The sequence below is a fragment of the Sceloporus occidentalis genome, unplaced genomic scaffold, assembly GCF_023333645.1.
Source record: "Sceloporus occidentalis isolate IW3139 unplaced genomic scaffold, rSceOcc1.0.p SCAF_30, whole genome shotgun sequence".
NCBI classification, from domain to species: Eukaryota; Metazoa; Chordata; class Lepidosauria; order Squamata; family Phrynosomatidae; genus Sceloporus; species Sceloporus occidentalis.
The window spans coordinates 11,990,141-12,002,684 of record NW_028317010.1 but is presented as its reverse complement, the minus strand read 5'-3'; the positions used below and the strand labels follow the sequence as shown (position 1 = coordinate 12,002,684).

Here is a 12,544-nt window from a genome sequence, read left to right as displayed (position 1 = left end):
CAGAGCCAGGAGGAGTATGAGGTGCGTCGAATTCTAGATTCTCGCGTTCGGAAGGGCCAACTACAATATCTGGTGGACTGGAAGGGTTACGGGCCAGAGGAGAGGTCTTGGGAACCCGTTTCCAATATCCACGCTCCGGCTAGGATCCGTGACTTTCACTTACGTTGGCCTGCTAAGCCTGGTCCTGGGCGCTCGGAGCGCGCCCTTGTGGCGGGGGATGGTGTAACCACCTTACCTATGGCTACGGCTGCAGCAACCTCCCGCAGATGCCGTCGGACCTTGCGCATGCGCAGGCCACTCCAATGATAGCCGACCATTTACTCCTGTGGCAGTATACGCATGTGCAGGCCATTTCTCCATCTATTTGTGCACTTGGCTTGGGGCGGGGTTATCTGCCTGGGGCCTATTTTAGGGCTCCTTAGCTGTCCACTGGCTGCCTGTCAAAGAGATTCATTGCTTGTTCTCTGGGCTCTGCTCGTGCTTCTCAGTTATCCTGTTTGTTCTGGTTTTGACCTCGGCTACATCTCACAGCTATCCTGACTTCTCCAATCCTTGACCTCGGCTTCGTTTGTGGACTGCTATACCCGTGTCCCAGACGCCTGTTCTGGTTCGTGTCTGGGTTCTGCACTGTGGATCCTCAGTTACTGATCCTGACCATTCCCGGCCGTTACAATTTGCACATGACTAATGTTAACTACAAATACATTTTAGACAATGGTATACTTCCAACATTGTGGCACCAGTTTTCCTGTTCCAGCATTACTGTGCCCCTGTGCACAAAGCAAGGTCTATAAAGGCAAGAGTTCTCCGCAGAGTTTGGCGTGAAGGATTTAGAGCAACCTGCACAGAGCCCTGAGCTAAAAAAATTTGGGATACGTTGGAATGCTGATTGCAAGCCCAGATGCCTACAGGCACAATCCAAAATCCTGTGGAAAGCCTGCCCAGAAGAGTGGGGAGGGTATCTCCATATTAATGCCCATGGTTATGGATGTCCAACAAGCTCATGGAGGTATAATGGTCCACATACATTTAGTCATATAGCTTTGCATAAAAGAAAACAGAAGAATAATGCAACTGATACCAATGGTAAAAAAGTGGTTAAAATGTATAATTACTAATCAAGATCTTAAGATTCTTTCTAAGCTAATGGCCAATAGACTCCAAACTATATTACCTAACCTAATCTCTCCCTCTCAAACCGGTTTTATGAGGGGGAGGCGCTCGACGCAGAACATCCGCCGTGTCTTAGCTGCCATTCACCACACTAAACTTGCCCGTCAGTTCCATAATATTATTATCAGTTGCGACGCCGATAAGGCGTTTGACAGGATCTCATGGCAATACCTCACTGGTTTTCTCAAATTTCATCATTTCGGAATGCCATTCCTGAACCTGTTTAGGGCGCTATATGAGTCCCCTGTAGCACAACTGACAGTTAATGGTCTTAACTCCCGATTCTTTTCACTAGGTAGGGGTACTAGACAAGGCTGCCCCTTATCCCCACTTTTTTTCAACCTGGCGGTGGAACCCTTGATACGTCTTCTGGAGGCCTCTCAATCTATTGTAGGTATCAAGGTGGGCAGGGTAGCACTTAAATCAGCGGTTTTTGCGGACGATTTTCTTTTATTCCTATCCGATCCTAAATCGGCCATCCCCCACCTTTTGACTTTATTACAATTATTTCACGAGGCCTCCGGTTTCCTAATTAACCAGCATAAGACGGTGGCCTTGCCCATTTATGACCAGGCTAAGTTAGGTTGGGGTGATACTTTCCCCTTCCAATGGTCCTCCTCACGCTCCATAACTTACTTAGGTCTGCAGATTCCCGCAAATTTACATCTTCTTTATGATTTAAACTTTTCCCCACTCCTCTCTCGCATGGCGACCGATTTCCGCTCCTGGGGACGACTACCGCTCTCCCTAACGGGTCGTTGCCATTTATACAAAATGGTGACCTTCCCTCGTCTTCTCTACCCCCTTCAAATGCTGCCGCTTATCATAAAAAAATGCGACCTCCTCGCACATGATAGACTCCTCCGTAACTTTTTATGGCAACATAAGAAACATAGGATTTCTTTATTTAAACTCCAACAGCCTGTTTCCCACAGTGGCCTTAACCTTCAGAGCCCCCTGGGATATAGCCTTGCTGCTAACTATAAAATAGCACTTGAATGGCTTTTACAAACACCTTGCTGCGCCTGGCCTCTCTTGGATCAACAGTTTACACCTGACGTTCACCTTGCCTCTCTTCTCCACCTGCCCCCTTCCGACTGGCAGGTTTCCTTACGAGACAACCCACTACTTGTTGCCCCTGCCAGGGCTTGGAGGTTGGTGCGTAGGGCCCAAGGCCTTAGCCCGAATGTCTCCTTGTTCGTGCCTTTCCTCCGCAATCCTGATTTCCATGACGGCAGGGCTGCTGCTTTGTTTTCCCACTTGTATGCTAAGGGGGGCAGGCTCCTGACCCATTTCTTAACTGATGGTACTGGGGCATTACTTTCCTACGAAGGTCTTTTGACTAAATTCTACCCCATTCCTATTCATAGGTTGCATTTCCTACAAATCTCCAGTTACGCTTCTAAAATTCTCTCCTGCCTTTCTCCATCTGACAAGAACAATAGACTAGATAAACAGACCCTACTCTTGCAGACTGGTCCTACCTCTGTCTCCCGACTATACTGTTTGACTCGCCCGTTGATTGATCTAGAGACTGTGACTCAGGGCCTTGCTAAATGGCGGCTGGACTTCCCAGACCTTACGACAGACTGCCTGGTTGACGCCACTATTAGGGCTACTAGGATATTAGTCTCTAAATCCTATTCTGAAATGTTTTTAAAATTGTTACATAGGGCCTACCTTCCCCCAAAGCTATGGAAACTGGTGCACATGGCGGCTGATTCCCACTGCCCGAAATGTCTCCATCCTGACGCAGACTTAATGCACTGCCTCTGGCTCTGTCCCCAAATTCAGGTTTTCTGGGCTTCCATTCATGATTTTGTCACTACATCGTTGAAACTGCCTCTTACTATGACCCCCGAATGGGCTTTATTTGGCATTTTTTCCTCCACCGATACTTGTCGACTGCCGGGTTTAGGTTGATTTTATTTTATTCTCATTTTATTTTATTATTATTGTAAGGTTTTACTTATGTATCTTGACTTATACACTTTGGTACACGATGTATCGTTTGTTGTCCTGGCTGTGTGCTGTGTCGGGCGTCCCTTCCGCTTCGTACTCCTCGTCATACTCTTACTTTGTCTTATTTACCATTGTACCACTGACGACTGCTTTAGAATCATTTTGTAATCTTTATTCTTTTTGATCTTTGTATACGTATGTTTGTATACTTCAACTGCATACCTCCTGTTTGCGGCAAAAATAAAAGTTTAAAAAAAAAATAAAAAAAAAAATTTATAATTACTCTAATTCATACTAATAGGACAGCTATTAAATCACAACCTAATAAGGCAGGAATTATGAAGCTAAGAAGACCAATTATAATTCATACACAATTCGGCAATTGCATTTTCTGTGTACTTTCTAAAACTTAAATTTATTTCTTTAATATACTGCACACTTTGCGGAAATAAACATTACTGGTGTCTTCATTATCTCTCCATAATAGCCAGATTCAGTAAGCAATATAATTATACAGTTTAAAAAGCTTTCTAAATCACAGCATGAAAAAAAAATATCCAAGCAATTGGCAATAGAGAAGCTGACGAGATCTGCTCCATGAAATCACTTTTAATTTTTTTTGTGGGATTTTGTAAATCAGGCATTTCTATTGCATAGAGGGGCATTTATAAGACCCTGTGATATCAATATAAATGTTCCCAGTCTGTAACTATTTCATAACCAGCTACAATGTCTTCATGTTGTCATTCTAATGATGATGTCAAATACCTGCTACTGCTGCTACTTAAGGATGTAAAAGGTATAAATATGTACTTATGTATCCGTTCAATGTATGAAATATATTGTTTTGCTCTGATAAAGCGCCCATAATAAAATTAAAACAGTTGGTAAATTTTTAATGTGTTTTATATTATGTAATTGTATGATGTATTTATGTCATGTTATCATTGTTATAATAAATGTTTTTAATGTATTTCTGTGTCTGTATTGTTTTCCAGCCCAGTCCCTTATAGCAGTCAGGGGAAACTCAAGTAAATGCATTCTGAGATGAAAATGGTATGGTCCAAACGTTCACCATGTTTAAAAAAAACATGTTGAGTTATACTAGACTTTAGTTGATAAACTTTGTAACAATTGTCTGTTTTTTACTTGAGAAATACATCAACCAAAGCCAAAGAAAGAAGAAAAATAGTGGCAATCTTTTACCTTTAATGGTGTTTTTGAAATATTTTAATTGTTTTTGTATTGTCCATATTATTAAAACAATGGTTGACCGATTCTCAAATTTTAGAGTTCACCAAATAAACCCATGTAACTAACAATTAATTACAATAAGGAAAATGTATCCAGCTTTATTGGTTAGAGATTACATAGTCTTGGGCCGAAAATGATAATTTTCATTGGCCAGACACAAAAACAGATGTAAAATCTCATAGGCGTTCAAACCTTAGGGGCCTTAGACTTCCATCTGAAAAGAGAAAAGGTATGTGTGTCCTGTAAGCTTATGTGAAACCTGCCGAATGCCAGAGTGCATCCAAGAAATAATACTTTTATCGTGTCAACTTTTGCCTCCTTTTTTCAAGAAATACTTGTCATAGAAACTGGAAAAGCTTCTTAAAGATTTGGAATGCAATTTGGAATTAACCCCTTAAGGACAATGGGCGGTCCCTAAACCTATTGAAAACAATGCATTTTGAGCCCGTACATGTACGTGCTTTGTCATCAGTGGCGGATCTACCGGGGTCGCAGGGGTCGCGACTGCGACCGGGCCCCGGCGGCAGGGGGGCCCAAGCCAAGGGGCCGCCCGAAATCTTTTTTACGTTTTTTTTTTTTTTTTTAAATAAGGCAGGGGCGTCCAACATGCGGCCCGCAGGCCAAATGCGGCCCGCGAGACCTCGAGGTGCGGCCCGCGTAAGATCGGCAGCCAGGGCAACCGATCTTACACGAGCCGCACCTCAAGCCCTGCTACTTACTTGTGGGAGGGTCTTCTGGACAGCACAGAGGAAGCGGAGTTCACGTGACTTCCTACTTCCTCTGTGCTTTAGCAGAGAAGGCAGAGGGAGGCCGCGCCCCCTGCTGAAGTCTGTGAGCGGCATCGAGGGAGCTGCAGTACAGGTAAGGGGGTGGGGAGGGTGTTTGAATGAGTGTGTGTGATTGAGGGAATGAATCTGTGAATGAATGATTATGAGTGTGTGTGTGTGTGTGTGTGATAGCATGGATGTGTAAGTGCTGGAACCTAGGCATGATGGGACTGTGATTGCTGTTAGCAATCACACTCCTATCATGCCAAGTCAGCCAGTACATGCTGAAACCTGGCCAGCTGCCCCCCTTGTGTAGTGATAATGCCAGCAGTATGGGGTCTGCACTTACAGCCACCCTGTACCAGCATGCACTGGCTGACTTGGCATGATAGGAGTGTGATTGCTAACAGCAATCACAGTCCCATAATGCCTAGGTTCCAGCATTTACTGGATGGATGTGTAAGTGCTGGAACCTAGGCATGATGGGACTGTGATTGCTGTTAGCAATCACACTCCTATCATGCCAAGTCAGCCAGTACATGCTGAAACCTGGCTAGCTGCCCCCCTTGTGTATTGATGCTGCCAGCAGTATGGGGTCTGCACATCACTTACAGCCATCCTGTACCAGCGTGTATTGACTGACTTGGCATGATAGGAGTGTGATTGCTAACAGCAATCAGAGTCCCATCATGCCTAGGTTCCAGCATTTACTGGATGGATGTGTAAGTGCTGGAACCTAGGCATGATGGGACTGTGACTACTGTTAGCAATCACACTCCTATCATGCCAAGTCAGCCAGTACATGCTGAAACCTAGCTAGCTGCCCCCCTTGTGTAGTGATGCTGCCAGCAGTATGGGGTCTGCACATCACTTACAGCCACCCTGTACCAGCATGCACTGGCTGACTTGGCATGATAGGAGTGTGATTGCTAACAGCAATCACAGCGAGCACAGTCCCATCATGCCTAGGTACCAGCATTTACTGGTTGCCTAGGCTAACAGCAATCACACTCCTATCATGCCAAGTCATATTGCTAATTTTGTCCAATTGCGTGTTACCTACTTTTATTAAACATGTGAGTTTTTATTATTATTTTTAAAGGTGGGGGTCATTTTCAGTTTTGGCTAAGTGAACCCTGAATGTTTTGGTCCAGAATTTTCATTTTAGTTCATCCCTAAAATAAATCTAGGGAATCCTGAATTTGTAGTCGCAAAACTTTCAAGGCCCAGAAATCAGTGAGAGGAAGAGTAAAGGTTTTGTGTCATTTTACTTTTTTTTAATCTGCATATTTTATTAAAGGCCATATTTTTTGTCACAGTGAAAAATGAGTGCGGCCCGCGCACGTATACAATTCTGATGAAGTGGCCAACTGCAGAAAAAACTTGGACACCCCTGGATTATGCCCTTTGTACATGCGCCCCTTTTTCTTTGATTATGATTCAATATGTAAATTGAATTTGTTGAATTAGTTGAAAAAAAATTGTTGGGTAAAAATCATGGTTTTTTTGGGGGGGTGAGGGGGTGGGGGGGCCCTTAACAGATTCTCGCACCCGGGCCCTGAGGCATCTAGTTACGCCCCTGTTTGTCATTAAGGGGTTAAACAATAAAACAAGGAAAATAATAAAACAAGGTGTGTCTTCTTAGCGTGCTCGACATTGAAATTACACAATTATATCCTTAACAAAAATGCTTTTGTGGAACAGTATATTTAAAGTAAAACAAGGATAACGTTTTCACCTAGATATCACAGTTATGCTTTGTGGGGGGTTTGTGTATCTTCTAGAACATAACCTGATGAAGCAATCCTAAAATGTTTTAACCATACGTATATATATAGTGGGGGGGGCCACATATCTACCAAATGTTTTAGATTTTGGAATGTGTAGTCGCTCAAGTTAAAGAAATCACAGGCTAGATGGTGTCACATACATGTATAAGACATCCCAAGTCTGCATGGAGCTATGGGCTCAAAGTTATGGAACATTTATTTTAAATGGTGAAAATGTTCAAGCAGCAAGTATGTTAGTTAAGTAAACCCTTTACTCTGACCAGGCATTTCATCAATTACGTTGACAAAAGAAAGATAAGGTTACATATTCCTACAGGAGCTGTTTGCATGCTTCCCATGGTGAAAGATGTCCTTCCTTCTTCAAGAGTGGCTCAAATTGCTTGGTAGAGCACTTAGCAAGTATCTTCACCTGCTTCCTCGAGGTGTGGAGGTGTCAATTGATTTACACTCGCACAGTGACCCAAAGCTTCATTATCTGGTTAAGCTTTCTCCAGTTGCTCTTCAACTTACTAAAGGGATTATATTTCTGTCCCTTTCCTGTCCAGAAAATACTTAAAAATCTCAGTGCTGAAAATACACTTTTCCATTCACGTTTATGAAATCAACTAAGAACCAGAGGTCTTCCTTTAAGGTACTATTCCACCTACTCTGCTGAATTTGCCACTAAATGCACCATTGGAAACACCTATGCCCAAGCACTTTCCGGAAATATTTTTTTTATTGCCATGTGATAAATAAGTGATAAGTGGTTACCATAGAACCTGAAAAAAAAGCTTCTTGTGTTGTTTTTTTATACAATGAAACCTTCAGAAGAAAGAATAAAATGACATATCTGTTAAGGCTAATGTGTGTAATATACTAAATAACTCATTTTATTTAAGTGGAACTCATGATAATTGTAAAATAATAAACACATTTGGTTTGAAACATTGTAATAGTTTATAGTTTTCTTTACTCCTTACAACAAACATTTACCCTAGTTGTTCTTTAATTGTGCAACACCTTGGGCACACTATACATAAATCCTGAACTGTTAGGTGGGCTTTAAGAAGAGGGTTGAGGAGTACCGAGTTAAAGAATAAAAATGTGCTTATTGCATTACAAAATACCACATTTTCCACTAGGTGGCGATATATCACAATATAAAACAAATTTAAATGCTCTTAATATAAAGCACTAAAGGTCAATTCAAGATTATCAAGTTGCATCTGATAGCGACCAGCTTTAGATAAATTATATATCATGCACTGAGCTTCTACCAATTTGCTAAAACAAGAAGTATTGCACTAATAACTGTGTTAGCTATGTACTACTGTGATAAGTATGTACTATAAAGGGTTTTTTTTTAAAAGCAAATATTATTATTATTATTATTATTATCCTTTATTTATATAGCGCCAACAGTTTACGCAGCGCTTAATACAATACATAAATTCAAGGGATATGACAAGACAAGAATTGACAGACTAAGACAAACCGATACATTTGGTGGAGAGAGGTGAAAATAGACTTTTTATGTAACACTAGAAACATTAAAAAAAAAATTGATTTAATAAAAGTTAAAAATGCTAGACACCTTCACACGGTTTGTACATTAAGTAAAGAAGAAAATGTTAAAAGGACTATCCTTCCCATGTTGGTAGAGAAGAAAAAATCAGACAGTGAGTAAATACTTAAAAGTTGAAGCTCCCATTGAAGCTGATTCCAGGGCTTAGTGATCTAGGGCCTTCATTCTTAGGAAGTAGTAGTAGGGGTGTGACCTACTTAGTAAACAAGTCTCACACAATCATAACTTTACATCTCTTGGTTACTATTTTATTATTATTGTTTATGTAGTGTCAACATATTTCAATGAACTGTGCAATGGTTCTCTACAATTACTAATCTAAGCAAAAAAAAACAGAGACAAGTTATGGAGGGGCTTTAAACAAGTCGCTATGTATAAGTATACTCCAAGGAACCAGGGTGGCACTTTTTTATTTTTAAACAAAGCACTCATACAGTGAGTGCGAGGGAAGCAAAGGCCTTGTGTTTGTGATGGTGGGAACAGTTTCCTTCTGGGCAGGTCGCCAAGCAAGGAGAGTAGAAGGACAGACTGTATGGAGATGTTGCTGGGGATGGCGCCAGGTAGGCTGCAGGGAACGGCAGTGCCCACCTCGAGATCCCGAGAACCCTGCACCTAAATTTAATAAAGCTCGTGAACCAGATCTACTTAGCTGCTTATCTCCGTGAATGGCAGACCAGTTTTTGAATTCATAAGGACATGTATAGTGTATATGCTATTAAACTAACAGCAAAATCACTCAAGGAGTCATCTTGGTTTTAAGTAATACAGTGCTGGGAAAAGGCATTTGCCCCTTCCCGATTTGCTCATTTGTCACATTTAAATGTTTCAGGTTATCAAACTAATTTTAATATAAGCCAAAGACAATGCGAGTAAACACAAAATGCAACTTTTAAATGATGATTGCATGTATAGAAGGAAAAAAAGCTATAAAAAATTTGGAGCACATATTTATCCGCCTTGCTTTCTCATCTATACAATTTATAAAGACCGGAGAAGCCACATGCAAGGCAGTAAATGTTCAAAGTGTTATTAAAGTGCAAAAATAAAGCACATATTATGTTCTAAGAAAAAAAGACAGATTCTAAAATAACAAATACATGGTAAAAAATAAAATATATGTATACATTAATTTTGTAGATGGTTTCGTTCTCAGCTGATGTAATCTGGTAAAGTCAGGGGTCCACTAGGCGCAGCTCCGATTTCTTACCTGCTTACTGCTTCTTTTACAGTGTAAATCAGCTTTTACAATATCTCTTTAGGACTACTACTCCCATAATCCCCACACACATGGGTGAGCGTGATAGGAGTTATATTTGTCAATATCTTAAGTAACAAAGAAGGTAGTGAACCACATTCTTAAAAACACACAGACTTTTCAGTTTAACATACATTTAAATTATTATTATTATTTTTTAAACAAATTATTTGGTAAATTGAAATGTCTTGTTTTAACAAAATAATTTATTGTAAAGTGGATACTTTGTCAGAGCGATTTCTGTTTCTCCTACATCATACACAGTGATATAAGAGAGGCTTTTTGTATTTTATTATTTAAATACCCAGTGGTCCTCTGCAGAAGCCCTTGAGCTGTGATGGGTGGGCGTTTTATGGGTGGAGATCGCTTCATTATTACAAACGGTTGGAGTCACTTGTTGCTTGATTGGAAATTGCTTGCAGGCTGTGCCATACGGTCATAACTTCGATGCAACCCAATAGCTCCAGCGATATTAGCCACTAGGTGTCCTACCCCAACCTCCAAACAGGCTGCAATCACAAGGAGTAGTAATGAACACGTTTGGGCAGCATGTTCCTAACCCTCCACCAGGATATCCATATACTCATGATTTAATGGAGATGGCAGTTCTCTGTGAGAATCTTGGAATCTACCCTCAGATCCTGCACCAGCATGCTTCTCAGAAGCCAACAAATAACTCGGGATACAGCCACTATGAGTTCACCAACCCCAACAACAATCCCTATAGGTGGTATAATGGATCTTGCATTAACTCATCATCACCTTACCATACTGGTGCGAATTTTTACAATGGCACAGGTGGCCATCCCTACCTGCAGCCAGGATATGGAGGTAACCAAAAGCATTTATCTGGAGCAACAGCTTCAGGTGACTTTGGGTGGATCACACAACTTTCCAAGGAGGACTTTGTAAAGGTTGCTCGTCCTCCTTACTCATATTCTGCTTTAATTGCTATGGCTATTCAAAGCACCCCAGAGAAGAAGCTGACCCTCAGCCAGATCTACACCTATGTGACTGACACTTTTCCTTTCTACAAGAAGACCCAAACTGGTTGGCAAAATTCAATTAGACACAACTTGTCTTTAAACGACTGCTTTAAGAAGATGCCAAGAGATGATGATGACCCAGGTACCAGGTTCTGCATTACTGTCTGGTTCATGATTGTGAGTGTGTATGATGTGTGTAGACCTGCCTTCCTAGGGCTTGTTCCTGTTAACACTTTCAATGTCTGGGTAGTTTTAAGTGCATATAAGTACCTTTTTTTTTTTTTTACTACTCCCTGAAAAGTTCTACCTGATATTCTGGAGTAATTGGGGAAATTTCTATTTATATAGCAGAAAAAAAACAACTTGTTCCTAATATCCATAGATGTACAGGAGGGGTGCTTGATGGGAATCATTCCACTAAATTTAACTATAGAGCATATTTGATGTGCAATGTTCAAATATAAAGGGGCACAACCTGAAGCTAACTTTTATTTTTTTTAAAAAAAGTTTTATTAATATAGATGGATAGATATAGCAATTTACTTATTCTATGCTGATGTTAAATGCATAAAGCTGTCTGGCATTTATACATTGCTATAATAAAGTCTCTCTTGTTCAGCATTTCCCTTTTTAAGGGTTCTCAGATTTACGCTAAAAAAAAATAATATATATATATATATATATATATATATATTTGTTTTCAGGATGCTTTTTCAGACTTAGATGATATGACAAAGATCTTTTACTGAAGATGCCATTTCCTCTGGGGCATTGTGGCAATATCGACTTTTATTATCAGGGTTTTTATACACACACATTTCTTATCTAAAAATAAGTAAATCGCAAATGTTTTGGTCCATTTAAAACAGGTGTGCACATAATGCCTTTTAAGTAACACTGCCCACCCCCTTTAAATGTTGTCTGTGTGGTGTTTACGTTTATAATGTTGTATTTTTCACAGTATATATAACCTCCTATTCATCATTGTTTTTAAAGGTATCTTTGCTTAGACTTTTATTCTCCTCTCTCATTTTCTAGGTAAGGGCAATTACTGGATTCTAGACCCCAACTGTGAAAAAATGTTTGATAATGGCAACTTCAGACGAAAAAGGAAGCGCACGGCAAAGAATGAAAACGCTGTCCTAGTTAAAAGTCCTAAAAAGTTGCATCAGGCTAGTGTGCTGGCTAGGAAGACCTGCCTTGTGAAGCCTTTAGTGGACGAGCAGATCAGCTGTGCAGCTCCAGAGACTGAAACAAAGTTCCGTAGAACTGATGTGGAGAGCACCCCATGTCTGGGCAGCTTCATGTCCTCTGTAAACGGTGTTACGTCCGGCCAGTTCCAAGCACCTTCTGGGGACACTTATGCTTATTTTTCTGGACTGCCTAGGAGCGAGCCTTCCGAAATTGCCGAGAATGTCTCTCCGCCAAGCCACTTCTTAAATTATTACCCATCAAACCAGAACAGCCTTTGTTCTGTTGTGAATGCTCTTAATGTTGGCCCTATAATGAATGATCGACCTGGGCAAGTTTGAAACGAGAGACTTGGTTTAGCTATTGTTTTTTTTCTTAATCTACACTTAATTTAGACTATGCAAACTGGTCTATTTCCAGTCACTCAAGCACTAGATAGAATGAAGACGGAGCTGTATACCTCAAGTATTTTTAAAAATGGTATGCAAGTAATAGTGTCTGTGTGTGTACGTTTTTGTTTTTTTTTTTCTTTCCAATGCATGATACCGAATGTGGCTAGAATAATTCAGTTTTTTTAAAAAGATTTCTTTAATATGACT

At 40.6% G+C, this 12,544-nt stretch overlaps 1 protein-coding gene across 1 annotated transcript; it reads left to right on the top strand.

Moving 5' to 3' along the window:
- The first annotated feature begins 10,298 nt into the window (after positions 1–10,298).
- On the top strand, positions 10,299–12,286 carry LOC149299045 (forkhead box protein I2-B-like). Its single transcript, XM_089486838.1, has 2 exons — positions 10,299–10,896; positions 11,793–12,286. The coding sequence occupies exons 1-2, from the start codon at positions 10,299–10,301 to the stop codon at positions 12,284–12,286; spliced, it is 1,092 nt and encodes a 363-aa protein (XP_089342964.1).
- The last annotated feature ends 258 nt before the right edge of the window (positions 12,287–12,544 follow it).

Bases quoted from the DNA above. Each gene is read 5' to 3' on its own strand.
- LOC149299045 (XM_089486838.1), top strand. From the start codon at position 10,299: ATGAACACGTTTGGGCAGCATGTTCCTAACCCTCCACCAGGATATCCA. The intron at 10,897-11,792 runs GTACCAGGTTCT...CTCATTTTCTAG, and splicing joins AAGAGATGATGATGACCCAG to GTAAGGGCAATTACTGGATT.